The sequence below is a fragment of the Apostichopus japonicus genome, chromosome 21 (assembly GCF_037975245.1).
Source record: "Apostichopus japonicus isolate 1M-3 chromosome 21, ASM3797524v1, whole genome shotgun sequence".
Taxonomy (NCBI): domain Eukaryota; kingdom Metazoa; phylum Echinodermata; class Holothuroidea; order Aspidochirotida; family Stichopodidae; genus Apostichopus; species Apostichopus japonicus.
Genome location: NC_092581.1, coordinates 2,052,366 through 2,072,038, shown reverse-complemented (window position 1 = coordinate 2,072,038; position 19,673 = coordinate 2,052,366). Strand labels below are relative to the sequence as shown.

At 38.8% G+C, this 19,673-nt stretch overlaps 2 protein-coding genes across 2 annotated transcripts in view; both read left to right on the top strand.

The window, feature by feature from the left end:
- Positions 1–2,981: 2,981 nt before the first annotated feature.
- Positions 2,982–8,171, top strand: LOC139962900 (flavin reductase (NADPH)-like). The gene is made up of 5 exons (XM_071963291.1): positions 2,982–3,266; positions 3,880–4,057; positions 4,881–5,073; positions 5,729–5,899; positions 6,994–8,171. Exons 2-5 carry the CDS (start codon positions 3,923–3,925, stop codon positions 7,134–7,136), a joined length of 642 nt encoding a protein of 213 aa, XP_071819392.1. The 5' UTR covers positions 2,982–3,266; positions 3,880–3,922; the 3' UTR covers positions 7,137–8,171.
- A 2,618-nt stretch (positions 8,172–10,789) lies between these two features.
- The window catches only part of LOC139962899 (organic cation transporter protein-like), a 55,576-nt gene continuing 46,692 nt past the window's right edge, over positions 10,790–19,673 (top strand). Inside the window, exon 1 of the mRNA XM_071963290.1 lies at positions 10,790–11,200. The gene's annotated coding sequence lies outside the window, so the exon portion shown is untranslated. The remainder of the gene's footprint in view (positions 11,201–19,673) is intronic.

Here is a 19,673-nt window from a genome sequence, read left to right as displayed (position 1 = left end):
GCAACAAGCTGTTTCCGGCGAGCGTCCAGTGACCAAATTGAAATTGAGTAATATGATAGAAAGTGCATACATATTAGTAAGTCGCAGAAAGGAATATAATTAACAGACATCGAGATATCGACACCAAGCTTACGGGACCGCCTCTTAACGTCCCACGGACGAGAGTGTACCTCGGACAACTTTTTTCAAATACTGAGGGAGGTGGAGGTCCCCATTGATCATCACTGCAGTGCAGCTATGGTGAATGAATTTGTCTCGACTGACCATTTGCAGAACAGAAATAATCCATATTCGCAAACCAAAACTATCAAATCTACGGAAGACTTAGCTCAAGAACCTGGTTCCTGTGAAGTTTATACCTGAAACCTAAGGATTGTAGTGCTGATATCAGTAACAGCTACACCACGACTTCAAATTGTTGGTAGTGCCCCTCCGTTACCGGTTGTTGCCAAAACTCAGAATTCCTGGGTAACGTGCCTGCTCTAGATATCAAGATAACGTTAGGCGATATTTATCAATCTGAGAGTGTAGATATTCATATATCAGACAGAATAGGATAATATTTAAATATCTGAGCATTGGGAGATTCAGATAAAAAGATTTATATGACATCCGATTATAGCCACGGCAGCTTGTGATTCCGGCAAGGTTGCACGCCTTTTTATAATAAAACAAAAGTGCGCCCTTATTTTTTCCCGGTCTGTTGTTGGCGCTAGAGTACTTTATAGCTTTCTACTATCGCACATCTGTTTCTTAGAATGTTCTTAGAAAGTCATCTAACTAGAAAGTTCGGGCAAAGTTGAAACTCGTTCTCAATGGTTATCATTTCAAATGCTTTTTGCAGGATACAAGTTCATACAGTCAGACTTTATTCGACACAATTGTGATCAATATTGTACGGATGCGCAGAAGGGACATCACATAGACGACTTGCATACATCCTAAGAACGTCAAAAACTTCTTTCTTTTCTTCTCTTTGGCCTGCATTAATATAAAATATCCTGTGCTATCGGCAATAATAGGCGAGTATTTGATGCGACTTTTAATCAGATAAACTATGTGCTCGTGCATGAGATGAGATCACGTATATACCATATCACATACACCACATATGTTGCTTATATAGTTCTGTGATGTACACCTGCTCGAAAGGTTAACCTGCATGACGACCTAATGAGGCGATTCGTTGGGCACATTTTTCACATATCATCATTGCTTTTGGATATTCTTTAGTGAAATGTGAATATTTCTCCGAACGAGTCGTCGGAAGGGTTAATTGAGGTTCAGTATATATGCTAAACTTGCCCCCCCCCCCCCCCGTCTAGTTCTATATCTAAACGATCGTGTTTTTGATAGCTACGGCTGCAGGCATTCTAGTTCAAACTATCAGCTATCACATGGTGATGGTTGAGATCTTCTATATGTGTATGTACTGACGGTCTCGGGAAGGTGAAGATACTATATAGACAATGAGTATTGCTGGCGGTACGTTTCCTAAGATGAGAATGCAGGCCAATTTCTATTCTTCTTCTTCCCCCCCCCCCTTTTTTTCTGCAGTACTATTTGTCCATGGGCGGGGAGATATATTGTTTAAAGTGCAGTATTTCTTCAGACGTAATGCATTGCACGTTCATTTAACGGAATGTAGAAAGAAAAGGAACCTTGTAAAAATGTACTCGTACGCAAAAAGTTAGTTGTTAAATTAAAGTAGTTCCGGTATATTGAGTACGTGCGGATCCGCTGCTTCACTAGATTACCTTCAATACTCAGGCATTATCTTTTTATTTACTTCTCAGTATACTCTTGGTGATAACTGTACACGTGTAAAAGTATACTAGAAGATGTCAAATACACGTCAGGGACGTAGCCAGAAGGGGTGGGGGAATAGAAGCGATCGTTCCCCCACCCTTTGATTACCCCGAAAATTAAAATTTTACTAAAAGCAGGATATATCAATTAAACCCCCCTTTTCAGGTTGAAGGAAGCTAAGCGATCCTTCTTAATCTTTCCCCTGAAAGTTCGTCTGCTACGTAATATAGTACTCTTGTTATTGTTTATTTCCTGCAACTATACGTTGGAGGCATTTTGGGCAAACAAAGTCTTTGTACATCATGGCGCTCCGTTAAGTGTAATAATGCTCCCTTTGTGAGAAGTGCCCATTTTAAAATTCTGCTCTCCCCTCCACATCAAATTTCTGGCTACGTCCCTGAAACACGTTGTATATAGGCCTACCTACGGTAACTGAAGTTACACAAATCCTATAGAACCGTACGCACGTAAATATTGAAAGTTATTTTGCAGTTTTTGTTTTGGTATAAATGGCGCGCCATGCACAAGGCGGTTGGCAAAGTTAAAAGGAGCCTATACATATGTGAGCAGGGGCGCGGCAAGGGGAGGGGGGTGGATGTGTACGTGTGCGGTGGCTCACGTCCAATCTTCACAAGAATATACAATAGTTGGGAATTAAATATCGAGAGGGTTGGCCTATATTGTGTGCAACTTACTGTACTACTACGATTGACCTTACATTTCTAGATAAAGATCAGAGGTCATTCAAGAAGAGCTGCATACTGCTAAGAAATAAATTTTCACTCATGTTCAATATATGCTCATGTCGTCTGTGGAAGCATATGGACTACGTAAAAATCAAATCCGGTTTGAACTTGCTGCAAAAATATTTGGTGCCACGTACGCCCCCGACACTCAGGGACGGTGTTGTAAATTGTGAAATAAACATGCACTGTTATAGTATATTCCGTGGGGCCTACTTGGAGCAGCTATAAACGCATACTGTAGGTGTTATTTAAGTAACCTATACCCTTTAGGTTCGTGAATTAGTTTAATGGTGTGACTATATATACTTTCCGTGGCATTTAACAATAAATAGGAACAATATTTATTCATCGGTAATTAGGGATGCAATATCATATGCGTCCTATGTTTAAACTTCCGATTAATTTCAACTGAAGTTAATCATAAACGATTTTAAAACCGGAATATGGTTGTCAACCTTTCGACTGCTGGACCGGACTCAATGAACAATCACTTGGACTTTTGTAGAGTTTTATTCTCTGTTTGTAAAATCTGTAGGTTCTACAGGCAACAGTGGAAATCAAGTAACTGAGTAAACTGGGGACAAACAGTGTACCCTGGTATACAAGAGGTATAGGCACACACTATACACACGTTCTGATCGTATATCGCGGGCGGTCGTAAGTTGCTCGGTTGCTAAGGCTGCATATAGACCAACATATCATCTCTTAAAAGTGAGTTCCCTCTTTCTGTTTCTGTTTCACGCATTATTATCAGTCACCCGCTCCTGTATGGCACACACACATAAGTTCTTCTTATCGAAACTAAGGTGACATATATGCGGAGTAATATACATATAGCCATATATAGCCTATGCGAGTTTCTGTACAGAATTGTACGAATTAAGAGGAGCGGAACATACACCACTGCACTGCATTGTACTGCACTGGTACAAGCATATTATGTACTGGCATGGTATTTTACGTACAGAGCTGAATGATGAATGCAATCATATTATATACAGAATAAAGTCGCATCTGCATTGTAACGAGGCCGTGTGCAAGATGTAGGCTATATAGGATGATTCACAACGAATACCGTATTCATTTGCGTTGCATTCTTGCCATCCGAAATACCATCCTCCAATTATACCATCTGGCGGCGCTAAGTCGAGTTCATATATCGACCAACACGAAGCCTCCGGAATTGGAACATATTTGTATTCTTATATATATATATATATATATATATATATATATATATATATATATATATATAGCGATTTTCACACAAAGCACACAAAAAACGTTGTTAAAAACGGAGGATTTACTCTTGTATTTTTTTCAGCCTGGTTTAGTCTTGCGATACAGTCTTAAAGTTCAAATCAAAGATGAAGTTGGTGGTAATTGGCGCCACTGCCAGGACCGGATTGAGCCTGATTCAACAGGCTTTAGACAAAAGTTATGAGGTCACCGCCATAATGAGAAGTACAGAGAATTTCCCAATTCAACATGAACATTTAAAGGTATTCATATGTAATTTGTATCACCCTGCATAATACTATCTGAAACACAGATGAAAGACAAAAACGTTGTTTGTTTAATCAGCTCTTATACGAACAACTATTTACTTGCCGTGCATGAACATCCGGCCCGGATCTAGGGGCCGTGAGGTGTGTTAATCTAACACTGTGCACGAAGGTTTCTGTACAGCCTGTGTTACTGTTCATTTGCAAAACTTTCATATTCATATCTACCTTTCATCGTCCCTGTTGTGATAATGGTATAGGCTAAACTCGAAAAATAATGGTTCCGGGTAATTCCTTTCTCTTCCCTGGTAATGAGCGAATTACTCACAAATAGGCCCAGATCTGGCAATTCCCTGAAATGTAAATAAAACAGAAAACCAAACCATCCGATCATCGGCGTAAGAGCCCAATTTGACTTGGGGGGTGGGGGGGGGGAGCCTGTAACGACTTGCCCGAAAAATATAACCAAATTTTTCGCGCGCGCTCAACATGTTAATGTACATATCATACAGGCTTTTACATTAGTAATACAGAATTAGTCGGGCAAGCTTAAGACTTTATTTTAATTACCAAGAAGATTTTTTTCAAACTATACATTCCTTTAGCTACATCATTACAATTTATTTTCTTCACACAAATCAGGAACACCATCCCATATGCAGATTGCATGTTATTTACATTTGATATTATATTGCACAAATTTGACGATGCTGTATAACGTTTCACAGCAGTCGGTATTTTCTGCATACTTACTAGGCCTAAAATATATGTCTATTATGTGTTTATTATTTATTCATTTGTCGTTGATTTTGGACATCAGGCAGTTGAGGGGAATGTCCTCTCGGTGGAATTTCTGACCGAATATTTCCAAGGGTGTGATGCAGTCTTGTCTTGTATTGGAACACGCACCTATCGTACTACTATTTACTCGGATTCGATCAAGTCTATCACAGAAGCGATGAAAAAGGCTGGCGTCTCGCGACTACTAGCTATTACATCTTGGTGCACAACAGGTAAACATACGTAACATGGTTACATGTCGCCGGAAAGAAATGCACACATGGTTTATTTCTAGCCAACATTCAACCCCAATTAATGAGGGTAATAACGGGAAGAGTGCCGTTCTAAATTTAAGAAAATATATTAAAGGGAATAGCAAAGCAAATGAGTTGAGTTTTCTTGCTCTCTCAATTACTAAATACGAAGCACGTATGGTACATATTCGCAAATTAATCTGAATGCGATTCAATGCGAATAATTTGTGCATAATAATTGGCTATACTGGCACAGGCCCGTATAAATACGCAGGATTTTTCTATGACGATGAAAAGCTTTATTATTATTATTATTATTTTTTTATTGAATACCGGCGTCTGTTGTTGTAAAGATCAAGGTAGTTTGATGACAAAAATAATGTTTTATTGTGCAACCTTATAAATTTGCTTTGTATATGGTACGTGGTTACTATATTAACAGCTCTGTACTGCACGAAAGATTATTATCAATCCAGGAAAATATAGACCATTGATTACTAAGGGGGTGCATGGGGTGTGGTGACGGTAGGTACGCACCCGCCAGACTCTTGCCCCTGCGTACGGGAAGGCTGCTTGCGATATAATACAATGACGTACAGGCTCATTAAGTTCAACAATGTTCCCTTATTGACAGACAACCCACGTGACCGAGGTCCATTCATATTGGAATGGATACTGAAGCCAACTATATTGAGAAACGCTTTAGCTGATATGGCCATAATGGAGACATACCTGAACGACTCTTGCCCTGATATCAACTTCACTATCGTGAGACCGCCCGAATTATCCAAAAGACCAAGTGAAGGTAACCATAATATCTATTTATATACGGTATGTGATTGGAAAATCTCTTCTATAGTGGCAGATTTAAAAACGGCACCACCGTTTTGAACAGGACATAGCCGACATATATAGGATCGGTTTTGTATATGTACAATGACCATGAGAAGTATGGTAACGACGCCTCCTCATCGTCTCATCCCCTCCCCTCCCCTCCCCTCCCCTCCCCTCCCCTCCCCTCCCCTCCCCTCCCCTCCCCTCCCCTCCCCTCCCCTCCCCTCCCCTCCCCTCCCCTCCCCTCCCCTCCCCTCCCCTCCCCTCCCCTCCCCTCCCCTCCCCTCCCCTCCCCTCCCCTCCCCTCCCCTCCCCTCCCCTCCCCTCCCCTCCCCTCCCCTCCCCTCCCCTCCCCTCCCCTCCCCTCCCCTCCCCTCCCCTCCCCTCCCCTCCCCTCCCCTCCCCTCCCCTCCCCTCCCCTCCCCTCCCCTCCCCTCCCCTCCCCTCCCCTCCCCTCCCCTCCCCTCCCCTCCCCTCCCCTCCCCTCCCCTCCCCTCCCCTCCCTGTATATCGTCAGATATTTACGCCTATTCAAAATTTAGTACTCTCTAAAATAGACATGGTCAACATGTCTTCATTTAGTCGGATTTTGTCCGTCACAATACAGCCTTCCATGTGAATTCCTCATCATACGTGTCGATAATTCTTTAACCTGGAGGAAAAATAATTACATTTTTTTTCCACAAATCTAATAAAATATAATCAAACATTCTTCAGATGTTAAATCCCAAATACTTCCCTTGACACATATGGGAAACTCTCTAAATAGACATGGTCAACATGTCTTCATTTAGTCGGATTTTGTCCGTCACAATACAGCCTTCCATGTGAATTCCTCATCGTACGTGTCGATAATTCTTTAACCTGGAGGAAAAATAATTACATTTTTTCCCACAAATCTAATAAAATATAATCAAACATTCTTCAGATGTTAAATCCCAAATACTTCCCTTGACACATATGAGATCTCCTGACGTATCTTTTGGTTGTAAGTCACAAAATCTTACAAAATATTTTAAATAAAATAACAAAGACTTTCTTTGTATCGTATCTTGTCTATTTCAGGTAAACCTCTTATGGTTGAAGTTGATCGACTGCACGTACCTGGAAGTACAAATATAATACCCAGGGAAGACGTAGCTCGTTTTATGTTGACGAGTTTGGATACTGATGAATACGACAGGAAGATGGTATCCATCGGAGTATAAATTAAAGACCAACACGGCGTTCATTGAATTCAAACACATATATACTGCATTCAAAGTCACAGAAGAGATATTAAATGACCTTGCATGTTGAAGTGAGCCTCGTTTCTTTTCGTTTGTGGGGGAATGGAGTAGGAAGGACAAAAACTCGTCCCCATCGAAGACCCACCCTTTCAGGGAAAAATGCTGAACACATTAAACCTCAAATCCTGATGCAATGCATAATATAAGAACCGTCAAAGGAGTTTCTAGAAAAACCATTGATACTTTTAGAAAGGGAAATTTGACTCAGGCAAATCATGCCATTCGTTCACAACCTTCTGCTATGAGAAGAAGGCAGTGACCTCGAGCTATAGTGTTCGAAGGAGAATTAGATGCATGCAGTAAAGGCCAAAAACTTGAATCCTCTTACTTATTTTGAAAAAGATAGGTTTGGGTTGGGGTAAGCCTATCCCTTCTTTGAAATGTAGGTCCAGCTTGATAACTCTAGTATAATACTTCGTCCACCCAGGATGGCGTGAGAATAATGTTGAAAACATATAACCATCTGCTTTAGGGCATCCATTTATGACAAATTCTTTAATTTTCGATGTACGGAAATTCTGCATCCACATTATTAGTGTAATATTACTTCAGATAATAAAGCAAATTGTACGGGTATCAAATTTCCCAAGTATATAATGTTGCCAGTTTTTATTAATATTTATCTTATTAATGTGAACAATGTAATCCTTTAACTTACCTTCTTTGTTGTTGTTGTTGCGTGTACCATGTTTAATTGGAGATATTAGCCAGAATATTTATCACAGTACTCCATAATTATGTTCACATGCAAACTTAGCAGCCATCTTTTGCTGAACACCTCAAAGTCCATAACCGTTTCCAACTTCCATATTGAAAAAAGGTTTCTGTAGTAGATTAGTTATAGAAAACGACTCATGTTCAACGTCTGTCATTACATTGACCCCTGACTCATATTAGATGTCTCATGTTACCATAACCCTGTAAAACCTGTGAATAAAAACTGAAAACCATCTACCGATTAAGTGTTCAAAGTTATTTATTGTGGCTTCGGAAAACACCACAGTTACTAACCCATTTAGGGATCGGTGAGCCATTTTGCGAAGGAAAGGGATTTTTAAAACCGCCCGTGTTAAAAATATGACGGTTGAGCGAATATGTAGTATCGAAAACAACGCCTATGCTCTTAGCCGAATCATTGAGTTTTATGAAAAGGAAAATGATGATTCAATATGAATGTCAGTGATGGGTGCAGGTAAAGTGTCGTATCGATAACTAATTAGAAGCTCTTCTGTTTTAGAATAATCGAGTTTTAGTTTGTTTTTGGTGAACCACTCTTTTAGATCGGTGACGTCTACTCATTACAGCGTAATACAGTAGGTACTATAGGCCTATCACATAATGTTCAGAATTAATGTGACGCAAAACACTCACAAAACAAAACAATGATAATCATACTGCATTTTTATCGACATTGTAAGAATAAACGTAAATAATATTACACCACGGGGTGGTTACCATGCATAGAATGGTTAGTAACATTTGTTAATTAGAATATATTTTCAATATGCCGGTAGATGTTTCAGTACTTCCTTGCAATCAGAACACAAGAAAGTGACACATTTGTATGGAACGCCGTTACACTAAAAACCTTCGTTTGGTTTGTGTATATATAAATATAGACTTATCCTGTTTGTGTGAACCTATGTATACACAAACTCGTACACACAATCAAACTAGGAGTACACACGAACAGGTATGTACGAAATCACGTGGTAATAATACCTAAACAAAGAAATATGTAAACAAATAGGCAAGTGAACCATGCAGTGGCTGGCAAGGGCGGCGGAAGCACTTTTAATCTGGGGGGGCACCAACGTCGAAGGGCACTTTGCAGAAATTCGATTGGACTGATGCAGCCTGATATTTAGTACCCTTTATAACTCTTACTGTATTATCTTATTTGCGTATACACATCACTCCATCAACGCCACCCCCCCCCCCCCCTCAAGTAAACAATGCATACTAGCACTGCAATATCTAATGTGCAAATTGGGAAATTGGAAAATCATTATAAAGTCCAAGTCCCTGCACACGCGATCGATACATGCATGAAAGCAAATGAAATATGTCAAAATACTGAAAGAAAAATAATTTTCTATGTGTTTTTGAATGGTTAAACTGATATTATTATGATCATTATTATTGTAACGACTTTCCCAATAATTATAACCAATTTGGAAGGGTTATAACACGGCAAATGATTGTATGTTTTTGGCATGCGATGTAATAACCAACGCATGCCTATATGATGTGCACACATATTGAACGCGCGCGTAGCGCGCGAAAAATTTTGGTAATATTTTTCGGGCAAGTCGTTACAGCCCCCCCCACCCCCCCAAAAAAAAATCAAATTGGGCTCCTACGCCTGTGGTAGTAAACATTTAAAACTTCCCGAAATATTTCATTCGACGTGGGTTTCGCTTTGTAAACTCTTTATTTATTTAGAAATTTTTATGTAGAAAAAGGGCACATTTTTAACCTGAGGAAAAGTGGGGGGGCACGTGCCCCCTGTGCCCCCCCGGTTCCGCCGCCCTTGGTGGCTGGGCGGGCGAGCTTGCGAGTAAGTGAGTGACCGACTGAATAAATGAATATTTAATCGGCCTAAATGAAAATAAACTAGAAAAACTGTAGTCTCGGGTGCCTTAAACAAGTATGCGCCAGTCCCGACGCCTTTAAATTTGAATGGCATCATGTTTAGCTCAACTGAATGTAAGCCCGTGGGGCCAAGCAAGTTATAGGGTCATTCTATGCCAAATCAACAAATTGCCAGAAAAGTTTACAGGTAATAATGTCTGATTTTGATGATTTTCCCTCAAAATGTTGCTGTATAGACATAAAGAACGTAATGAAATGTTGAGCCCCATAACCGAAGCGGGTTAGAAGTAATGGCCTTCTGAAAAGAATTGCTAAATACCATATTTTCATGCTGAAAGTTGCTCTAATGATTTTTCATGACTTTGGACGCTAATAAACTTTCATATGAATAAGAAAAAAGGCACAAAACAGAATTAGACATGTGACACATTTCCCCGTGTAGGGGTGTGAGCAAAATTAATGACGGATGCCCAGTTCATTCGGTCAATAGTCTTCTCTGGAATATGAATGAGGCAATTGACACACACAAAAATGTCAGTTGTGAGAATATTCAGATGCTGAGTCTGTTTCAAAATTACTATATTGCATGCCTTCTTAGCAGGTTAGGAGAATAAATAATCGTATACTCCTCATTATTGTAAAAGGGATCTGTTAATCATAAGTAGGGCCAAGGACCATGTGGCCGGAGCCGGTTGCAAGTGATCTTGTGGAAGTTAAAGATATGTGGTAACCTTGGGATGTACCATGAGTTGTTACAAAACATCTCCCTGCCATAACAAGTCCCTGACATAACAAACAAATCCGCACTACAATGTTTTGCATACTTTTGTCCCTCATTATTTACTACTGGCCTGATTCGCGGTGGAAAATTTTACCTTGCATCTAATTGGCTGAAATAGATATGACTATTCATTACTACAAATTTGGAAACTCGTTTTCCTTATTATGTGCTGTGTTTTCATGCATGGTAGATGATATCAAATACCGTAGTAGTAATTGAGGAACGCACGCTATAGTCGTTGTACGTAAAAATTCCATTCATGATTCACAATAAGAGATCATTATATGCCCCTTGCGTTGCACATGGTATCCGCTTTGAGTTCCTTTTGTTACCGGTTCTTGGCATTGGTTCTTGCCTGGTCTTAAAAACGGCGCTTCTTTCTGTGTTGGAGACGAACAGAGGAATACCTTCGCAAATAAATCATCGTTATTTTTTCGGTTTCCGATTTATCCAAGGCTTTAGAAATACCTTTCTTTATTTTGAATAAGCAAATTTACTGAACTCGCCTAGGCCTGCCTAGTCCTCTCAATCACCAGTTGAATCTGCCCTAGAAACAGTCTACGTCCAACTCTAACGTTACAACATACAGTTTGACGATTTGAATTGGGTAAGTTCCGGGATTTTTTTTTACAAATTCTTAACGTTTATGATTTAGTAACAGTCTAGGTCCAATGCCTATGTAATATGGATTAAGACAAATTTATAATTAACAAACACACTGCACACATCAATATTTGCAATTAGGTCTTGATTATGTCAAAGTTACAATTTCTAGAAGATTGTGGCAGTGCAATGGATGTATACATCTATGTGATATGTTGTATAAATGGTGCATTTATTACATTATTTTGAGGTACGTGTAGGCCTATACAATAATATGTCAGATATAAGATTTACTTATGTGGCTAACAGGGACGTGTTTTGTAACTGTAACTTAAGTCAGCCTTAAAAGGGTATGCTTTCTTTCAAGTGGCAATATTGACTTAAGACTTTTAAGTACTAAAATGCAGCACATCTGAACGGTTACTGTGATTTTCAGAGTACATTTCATTCTTGTGAAAAAAGTACTTCTATTAGTGCTTTCCCTTCTTGTCAACAAACTTTAGTTAGACCTGCACTTGGCACAAACCATGTGTTGACCAGGGTTAAAGTATACCAAAGTAGTGCACAGTTTTTGATACTTTATCTTAAAAATAAAAATTCATCCTAACTTTGCTTTTTTACTGCTGAGTCATTATAGGCCTTTTAATTACTGCTGCATAAACTGCTCACTTTATCTTTTAAGTTCTATATGACGATACTGTCAGAGCACGCTACCTAGTTTGTTAAGTCATTCTTACAGTTGGTTTGAATGCATGTTTGCACACACTGTATGACAATACTGTATTGATCACACTACGCTTACCAGTCAAAACGTCCCTTTACCAAAACGTCCCCGTACCGAAACGTCCCCGCTTTTGGTCAAAACGTCCCCGTTGGTCAAAACGTCCCCGTAAGTCAAAACGTCCCCGTCTATCACATTCATTCACAGTTGTGAATATATATTAATTTTAAGTTATAATTTGGCCAAGTTATCAGCATGCAAGTTGGATTACAGGCGCTAAATAAATCATGAAGGACTATATCGTTTAATTATATTTGATATGAAAAAGTATACGCTATATGTTTTTTCAGTGAATTAAGGAAAACAAAAAATATTATACAAGAGGAATTAATAAAGAATTTGGATGCGTATACTATACGAGAAAAAAAAATAAACGTATGTGCTGTAGGAAAATATATATCACTTTCATCCAGCCCGTCTCGCATATTTCAAAAGTAACTTGTACGTAAAAAAAAAAATGTATTCCCTTCCCTCAATATCGTATATATTCATTCAGAAACCAACTCGTGTTTAAAAAAATCCTATTACCCTACAGCCCTCTTGCATTCCCTTTTCTGTTTATATTATCTTTATCTCAGAAAATTATACTCAAAAATGTTTTCGCCCTCATACCCGGGGACGTTTTGACTCACGGGGACGTTTTGACTGCGGGGACGTTTTGGTAAAAAGCGGGGACGTTTTGGTCTTAAAAAAGCGGGGACGTTTTGGTAAAGGGACGTTTTGACTGGATACCCACACTACTACTACTATTGTAATAGTTTTTGCTTAGTCATTCTTATGTTGGATTGAGTGTTTGCAGAGAGAGATTTGCTCATGGATATTTGAGTGCCGGGCGAATTTGGGCGGTAGTGTGATCCAAGTCCTGGGGGGGGGGGGGTTCGTGGGGGTACTGACTCCTGTTTTGAAATTTGCAAATGAAGTTTGCTTAGATGGGAAATGGCGCTAACTTCTGTGCCAAGTACAGTATTCACCCATATTTTGGTAATGGTAATCAATTCATAACCAATCAGCGTGGAACAGGCACTTGCACAGCTCAAATTTCCCGTGACCTACAGCGAGGGCCTATTAAAATGTCATTTTAACATTTAAAATATTGATATCATGAGCATGGTTTATTACGATCCTTTCGGAAACATCTTTGAGAATACAAAGTTCAGAGTAGTAATTATTTCCACTTTTATCTACTTTCAATCATGTTAGGTTGCCGGAATTCTCTGGTAGTGAAAAAAGATTCCATAATTATTTCCAGAGATATATACGGTAGGGTAAGCCCAGGGTATATAGCACACATGTACATTGCAGCAACATAAATGAGCAAATATGCATAGTATAGTAATGTGTACACATTGTACTCTAGCTAGCCTGCCATACGTGCGTGAGGTAAAAAGCAAGCGAGGCCGCGGCCACCGGGGTGTAGTGTACAAAGTATACAAAGCTGTACGTAACCATGAGTACATATTTACAGTATGTACATATACAGGTAACGTGTAGGATTTCCCCTCATTACGAAACGCACCAACATGTGATCTATTTCTTACGTTGTTTTTAATATGAATGAAGGGCGATGCCAACAAGCTACTATATAATGTTTTTGGTTTCAGCCTCTGAATTAGAAGATCCTGGTAGGATTGAAACGTCAGGCCCACTGACTGGCACAGTACTTGTGCTGATTGCTTAAATTTTTTCTTGCTGATTTTTCTCTTCTTTGTTCTGTTTACTTGAGAATGACTTTTAAAAAAATGAAGAGATATAGGTAAAAGTGATGCAGTAGTCATACTTTTTCCTTGAAATTAAATCAAGTATAGCATGCAGTTGTATTCTCAATACTTCAGCATGAGTTAATATATATGGAAACAACGTATGTCGCTTTCACTGTACGCATGTTTTATTATCTGAAAGGATGATACAATTTAACATTAGATTATAAAGTATTTGAATGGTACGTGCTTACAGGTATGCTCAAAAACAACAAGGAACTGCCTTTTACTGAGTGAACGTGTATTACCGGTAACTAACGCCCAATCTTGCGTGCGTGTCTGGAATCATCAAACCAGGATACAATCACCCCATTATAGCATTGAAGCATGATCCAAGCAAACTGCCACTATCTACGTAAAAGACTTCAGTTTCATTTGTTTACACTGCATGTGACGTTTACGGGAAAGACAAAGTTGTTTTAAACTCGTTTCCTCAAAGTTTCACTTTTTAATGCAAAAGGGAAACCGGTCCTAGGGAACGGTGTTATCGTAGAACTGTTTTGCTTGAACCTACCATTTGGCCTAGTGAGTAAGAGTTGCCTATTGCCATTGAAGATCTTGTATTCTTGTCAGTACTAATGTACGCACACTCAGCTTAAAGTTTTAAACTAAAGACGCAGGAGGGGTTGGGGGGGGGTGGGGCAGAGAGCATTACCCTGCAATGACTTCATGCTGCAGTGTAGTCATCCACAGGCAGAGATTTTGATACTGCTTGACATTGGTCTGTCTCAAACCTTAATTCCCTCCCTCCCTCCCCCTGCCCCCCATCCTATAGTATCTCTAACCTGTGAGACTGAGTGTGTCCCTGTGTAAAACACATGCAAAACGTGGGGGATTGTTTGTTTTATGAAGCTTAAAAATATGTAACCCTGTTTTGTAGCTATGTAAACCTTTCAGCCGTCTAGGTTACAGTACTATACAAGTTTACAGTCACAACAAACAGGATACAGGTATATCAAATTCAATACCTGATATGATCGTGATTCCGTAAATAAGGAAGCCAGTGTATTTGGCATTTTGCTGTTCCTGCGTTATCATGTGACATATTTCACCTTTGAATAGGCAGTGCGAAAATAGCATGGAAGTAGTGGGAGATGGTCTCATCCACAAGCTTTTGTAATTTACCTAATATACTCTTTAAATCTACAAAACATACCATTAAGTTGTAATAATATTATGTGCAAGAAACTGATTGGTTACACATGAAACATTGAACCGGGTGAACCCCATAATGAACGGTAACAATTTCCACGAATCATTTTGTTAGAACTTTTGACATGATTTGCATGATATTTCCAGTTCCCATACATACAGTAATCTGATGTAAGACCATTTGTCGTTAGCCTTTTAATTCTAGAATTCAAAATTTTGACAAAACGTCACAAGTTGGCCGGCCCCCTCCCCTTATTTACGAAATCACCCATGAAAAAATGTATGGCACAAACTGTGGGTTATATTTGTTTGTAAGTGTGTTCGGTTTATGGCTCCAACAATAGCACATGTAGATATTACATGTATATATACTGTAGCGCAATTATAGTTGATTAGATATCTGATCAAGCCCCAGTCTTAACTTTCACGTTCAGAATCCATGTGTAGGTTTTGCCCTTGAACCGATGTAAATTGACTACTCTGCTGTACAGTATAAACTGTATATAATATGTTAATAAGCTGCTTCATACTGTACAACACTTGAATATAAGCATGGATATTGCCTCAAATTTGGTGACTCACCATGCGGGCTCTGTCTTCCCAACGGCAATCATTCAGGTAATTTCTGGACATTGCTAATTCACACAGCAAGTGGTATGAAAACATTAGGTGTATATACGTATATCAGCTTCAAGAAAATATCGTACATACAATAGCTCTGCCATATTTTACAGGGCGGGAGGGATACAATCCTTTAATACCAAGTATACTGTAGACCCGACAGTGTACGACACTGTAAACTGTGTTATTCATCTAATATCGCATCGCAAAATGGGAACTTTCTCTACAAAATTACACAAATGTACAGCAGTCTTTTTGTACACAGAGATGTTAATAGTTAAGAATATATATGATACAAACTTCAGAAGCCTTGATTCAAAAGTTAAATATCTCAAGCAAAAAAGAAAGAAATACTGGGTACACTGAATTAGTCAGGGCTGTACTCTGAGTCTCTGATACTGTATGTCAGAAAAGTGAACAAAACGATTTCACTCATGCATAATGCGCAAGTACTGATGGCTATTAACATATCATGCAAATCCAAAGCAGAACCTCATGGTGGCTGCATGCTATTACATTTCTCTCCCATGTATAGAGAAACCTTTGGCAGTCGTCCAACAGTAAGAACATTAAACAGTTGTTGTGCTATACAGTCATCGTATTATTTTATTCAGAACTGCTATACAGTACTGTATATATGCAAATTTTGAACATTTTAATGTTATTCCCCTTTATTTGTGGTCTATTAAGTGATTCAACAATCCCTCTAATATGGGGAACTAGCAAAACCATTTGAGGTTTAAAACGACAGGTAAAGCTAGTTTAACAACGCCTGTGAGATGTTTGCTCATTGATGTCTGAGCTACTCAGCTGACAACTGTACTATTTAACGATAATCCCAACATGAGTTCAGCGTTAGAGTTGATTGTGGTATATATATGTTCCATGCTGTTTGATACTAAAATCCAAGGTTGTAACAATGTAGGAGGTCTCTGTCCTGATCTTAAATCAACTTTCCTTCCCAAATTGTGGCCTGGGAAAATGTTGAAATTTGGGGTTTTCTGTTGAGATATTTAAAGGCTCATTAATGTCCGAGCTACTGTACATATGTACAGTATAAACGATAATCCCAACATTAGTTCAGCATTTGAGTTGATTGTGGTATATACATATAGATGTTCCATGCTGTTTGATACTCAAATCCCAGGTTGTAACAATGTTAGAGGTCACTATGCTGAAATTTCTGATCTTATTCAACTTTCCTTCCCAAATAGTCGCATGGAAAAATGTTGAATTTTGGGTTTTCTGTTGCGCACAATTATACTGTTTTTGCATGACATATAAAGTGTTGAGCGTCGAATCAGATTTGTAGTGACTTTTAATCAGCCTTCTTTCATTTTGACAAAATCTACTGTTGGGGGGGGGGGGCGAGGCAGCTGGTGTCTTAATTAATAGTTAACCAAGCTCAATCTTAATTCAGTCTGTACATTATGATAGCATACAGTGAATTTGTGATGATCAGATCAGAAATGTTCTGTTAATGTCTAATGCCATCTCTCTGAGTTTGCTCCTACTTTTCAGCCTTATGCATGGGTTGATCAGATCTGCATTTATAATTGGTATTCGTCTACTGTAGCTTTCAGTCAGTAAGTATGAAGCATGAAGAAATACATACTGTATATACATGTATCCGTAGTTTTGATGCGTTAAAGTTGACTGTAATTCCTCCTATAATACAGTACATGGGTGAAATAAATGAAATAAAATATGAAATAAAGAAGAAGGCCTTTCCTTGTTTCACTGTAAATTGCAATTTTAACCATTTAATTCAAGCCTTTGTAGATTATTAATTATATTGACAACAGGGGGATGAAATCTAAAAAAAATATCATTATTGTTTTTCTCCCTTGGAAGTTTTGCTCACTCTCTGGAGTGTCTAGCCTGCAAAGATCAATGCACATTGTAGGTTAAACAATGTTAAAAGTTGGCCCAGTTCCTATTTTGCGTGAGTCAGGGAGAAGGCACATGACTGTATCAGAAAAGGCCACAGGCTTTGGTTGAAGCTCAATGAACATGTTGGCATGGGTAGTAGATGGGATCATATCTCTGACCTTTTGCCTCTGTGATTGCTTGGTAGGAGTGCCATTGTTTTGGGGATGTTCAGTATGTAGTATTAAGAAAGGAAGATTGTGTTCTCACCCATTGATTTAACCATCTGGAGAGTTGGTGGCTACCCGGTAGGAGGGCCTACTTTTGTTTTTATGACTTACCTTAGGACTCCTTCCTGTATAAATGTGGATTTCAATTGCTTGCAGACCTCTGAGGGTTGCCTTTACAATATATTTGATCTATCCAGTAAATCGCCCTCTTGTCAATATATACATTGCAGTGGTTTCCTCCAGGAGGCCATTATCATCATCAATTACTGGTTTGTCAGCTGTCTGAGATCGTTTCATCTAGACATCTACTCTGTTGTGACGTTTGTCCTCTGGGGATGATGCATGACATACATTTACATAATCTCATGTAACAATGGATTGTAAATCACATTTGAACAATCATATTTATTTGCTGCAAAAGAGGATCACACAAACAAAAGAAGGTTCTTTTTATATTCTTTAGATAATCTGATTGAAACACATGTATACTGGATTAGCAGTGCATGTCTATGACTTCAGCCTGGCAGTCAGGTGATCAACAGACTATATATTCTCTTTAATTGAGTTATCAATTTTTTTAGTGCTGCTTTAAATTGATTTGATGAAAGAATGTTTTTTGTATTTACGGTACTGTGTATGTTCCATTTACTGTATGTCCAGTACTGCGTAACCTGTGATATATCTTCCTAAGTACCAGAATGTGTCAATATACACAATTTCTTATCTGGTTACACAGTATGAACTTCCGGTCCAGTGTTTGTGTGTTCATAGCAAGAAATCCAACTTCCAAGTTCCAGGAATCAAGGAGTTCCTTGTTTGAAGTGAACATATAAATAGATATGTATGTTACCAAGAATGGTGGCCATGTTTGGCAATGTTTACCAGACAACAGCCTACAGTAGCTTTGTGCACAAGGAGGATCTGACCCTGCAAGGGTCATACTGTACACTCGCTCAAACCCAGGATCAGACCCCTCAACTGTGATCTCCATTCTGGGGAGATTGTATTTTTGACGCAGAGTTTAACTGACCTCATCACTTTCGCATAAACTGGCACAGAAGTATTTTTAGAACATACAAAGGAAAAAAAACCTCACAGTGAATTGTAAACAATCATTGTGGCATTTCCATGATTGCATAATGTTCCTTCGTTTGTCGTTGATCTACCTTGCATTCTCGAATGTGGACATATCCAAGGATCAGTTTTATCACCTCCCCAGGGAAAAGTAGGATCCCGATCCTTCTTGCATTCTCAAATTAACAAGGCTTCTGAATCCAACTCCTACTCAAAGATGTTGTTTATATAAATATTACAAGTTTACCAACTTCAGGACCATGGTAATATATAGTAATACAGTATACATATTCCCACAATGTGCCTTAAACTACAATTGTAACAGTTCACAGTTATACAGTATAATCTTGAATGTGCCTTAAACTACAATTGTAACAGTTCACAGTTATACAGTATATATCCACAATGTGCCCTTTAAGCTACAGTTGTAACAGTTCACAGTTATACAGTATATTTCCACAATGTGCCCTTTAACCTACAATTGTAACAGTTCACAGTTTATTTAATAACGCTATGCCTCAACCCTCTTTTTGCATCTACATGCAGTTATATGTAGTTAGCAAACTTGATTGCAATTTAACAGAATACCATGCAGACACTATACCCTGAACTTACTTTATTAATAGACAATTAATCAAAACTGTGCATACTGTACCATTATATTGCCACAATCTTCCCATGCAACTTACAGTGTACTGCTAGCTGTACAAAACAAAGGTGCCATGTATGTATACTACAATATGGACAGGTATCGGATGAGGTTTGGTGGCTCAGTATAATAGATTACAATGACGCCTTTTACGCTCGGGTGTTGGAGGGAGATGTGGGAGGAGGGGGGGGGGGGGTAGGGAGAGGATTGGGGGACAATGCATTCAGGTCTGCACATGTGGGAGCATTTTGTTTCGGCTTATATACAGTACAGTACTACCTATACAGAATATATATAAATATAATGTTTCGGCTTATATACAGTACAGTACTACCTACATTATA

What these genes read in the sequence shown, in the direction of transcription:
- LOC139962900 (XM_071963291.1), top strand. Translation starts at nt 3,923, where the DNA reads ATGAAGTTGGTGGTAATTGGCGCCACTGCCAGGACCGGATTGAGCCTG. An exon ending in TTCAACATGAACATTTAAAG is followed by an intron (nt 4,058 to 4,880) that starts GTATTCATATGT and finishes TTTGGACATCAG; the next exon opens with GCAGTTGAGGGGAATGTCCT. An exon ending in TACATCTTGGTGCACAACAG is followed by an intron (nt 5,074 to 5,728) that starts GTAAACATACGT and finishes CCTTATTGACAG; the next exon opens with ACAACCCACGTGACCGAGGT.